Source organism: Gossypium hirsutum, chromosome A13 (assembly GCF_007990345.1).
Source record: "Gossypium hirsutum isolate 1008001.06 chromosome A13, Gossypium_hirsutum_v2.1, whole genome shotgun sequence".
Lineage (NCBI taxonomy): Eukaryota > Viridiplantae > Streptophyta > Magnoliopsida > Malvales > Malvaceae > Gossypium > Gossypium hirsutum.
In genome coordinates this window covers 33,232,748-33,234,967 of record NC_053436.1, presented here as the reverse complement: position 1 = coordinate 33,234,967, position 2,220 = coordinate 33,232,748, and the positions used below count along the sequence as shown (strand labels likewise).

At 34.9% G+C, this 2,220-nt stretch overlaps 1 protein-coding gene across 1 annotated transcript; it reads right to left on the bottom strand.

The window, feature by feature from the left end:
* Nucleotides 1-704: 704 nt before the first annotated feature.
* Nucleotides 705-1,461, bottom strand: LOC107894569 (cytochrome P450 CYP749A22-like). The gene is made up of 3 exons (XM_016819829.2): nucleotides 1,377-1,461; nucleotides 1,040-1,281; nucleotides 705-941 (listed from the first exon to the last, which is right to left on the bottom strand). Exons 1-3 carry the CDS (start codon nucleotides 1,444-1,446, stop codon nucleotides 705-707), a joined length of 549 nt encoding a protein of 182 aa, XP_016675318.1. The 5' UTR covers nucleotides 1,447-1,461.
* Between the last annotated feature and the right edge of the window lie 759 nt (nucleotides 1,462-2,220).

The window sequence follows — 2,220 nt, the reverse complement described above, 5'->3', positions numbered from 1 at the left end:
TAAGTGAGGGTCATGGTGAAGTACAAGATTTGGAACAAGCAACTCCAAATCAGCTGGTAGAATCAGCTTTCCCAATTGAACGTCACTTGCTACCTTCCTTACCATGGAACTTACTGGAGGATATAATCTTAGTGTTTCATTAATGATCATAGTCATCTGTATGCAAACAAGGAAATATAAACATGTCAGAACACGACATTCATTCAACTAAATGTGGTAGAGGATTATATTTGCTTACAATCTTGAGTTTGCCAATGCCTTTAGGATTCGGATTTTGATTACCGAAGATCTTGATCACTTCTTGCCTCGCTTTCTCTTGCCATTCTGGATGGACTGCAAGAAGCAAGACAGTCCATGCAAGTGAAGAATTAGTTGTTTCTTGTCCAGCAAAGTAAAATGTCTAGCATTCATCAACCAGATCTTGTTGTGAAATGCTGTTTTTCTTGTCTGTATCATGGTAAGCATTTAAAAGTAATCCAAGAAAATCAGTGCCGAAGCTGTTGGCTCCTCCATTAGCTACTTTCTCTTCTCTTTTCTTCACTATCTTCATCACACAATTGTGTATCTCTTTCTCAAGTTTGTCTGCTTCAATTTGATCAGCACTTTTCCAGAACTTGCTGCAAAAATAAAATAAAATAAAAAATGAGCTAAATATACATTCTAGTTTCCTAGTTAATTTGAGATTAACTTAAAAGAGGAAATTATTACCTGACGACAGGAAGTCTAGCCTTAAACATGTTTCTGTTTGTTATGACAGACAACTTCATCAACATGTCAAAAATCTTTTCCCCATCCAAATAACTGCTACCAAAAGCAATTCTGGATATCACTTCTGATGTCAGCAATCTAAATTCTCCAAACACCTCAATTTCTTTGCCTTCAAATAGTTTCCACCTCTCCAGCATCGTCTCAACACTAGCAATCACTGCAGGGCTCATGCTCTGCCAAAACCATCATTTACACAATAAAGCTAAATAAAGTATCTTCAATAAACAATTTACAGAAAGAGATAATTCCAGAAACTGTTTTAGAAGTATACTTTCAAGGTCTCCCCATGAAAAGCATGGTTTGCCAATTTCCTTTTCTTTGCCCATTTCTCACCTTCTGATGTCACAAGCCCATCCCCTAGTATCTTAAGAACGAAATCGTCTTCTTTCTTCCTTTCTCTGCTAGTCCTCTTTGGGAAAGCTCTTTCACTATTTTTAAGTAACTCTTTGATAAGTTCCGGTTCTGTAATAACAAGCATAGCTCTAGAACCTGTCCAACTTAGATAGTTTTTCCCTAACCCCACAGTAGTAAAAGAAGGTTAACTTATTCGCCCAAATAAAAAGAAAACAACATACGGTAAAAAAAAACAAAGGGTGTTTAAAGCTCACCATATAACTTGATCCTTGACCAAATTTGAGGTTGAACCCTGGGCAGTGTATCATGTGATAAACTAGGCATGGGGTTTCTCAAGGCTTCCTATTTCATTTTGATGGTCTCTTTGTTGTTTCCATGGATGAATCTGTAAGGGGGTCCATTGATTCCTTGCCTACTCATTAAACGTTGGATCCAAAGTGGTTTCCACCAATATTTGTGTAGCACTTTGATTAGAGCTATGACCAGAGAAAGGCAAACAACGCCTACAACAAGGACAGATACGTTTGCCATGGAATTCATCATTTGCAGATAATGCTAACCAGGAACTGTGTTTTTTTTTTAATTATGTTAAGTTCATCAATGTCATATGGGAGATGTCATATTTTGACTTATATAACGGAAAAGGAAAAAGATAACAAGATGTCGGCCAATTCTAATTTTGGCATCATCTGCAATCATAATCTTCATTACGCAAGTGTGTGTATTTATATATATAATAAATTGAACCAGTTGATTAGTAGCTAAAAGTTGAAAATTTTAACCGATTACAATTAAGTTATATCCTCATTTTTAATCCTTATAAAGAATTAATTACATTTAAATTAACTAACTAGCCAAAATAATTATATAATATTGCATCAGAGTCTCTATTAACACGCATAAGAAGTATAAAAAAAGTAGAGATCTAATCTTAATAACTATTAGAATTTAAAGTACATCAAAACTTTATCTTGATCATGATGGACATCCACTTAATAAGATATTAATAACACTCCCCCTTGGATATCCATTGGTAGATAATGTGCCCTTGTTAAAACCTTATTAGGAAAAACCTTGTGGGATAAAAAATCTAATGAA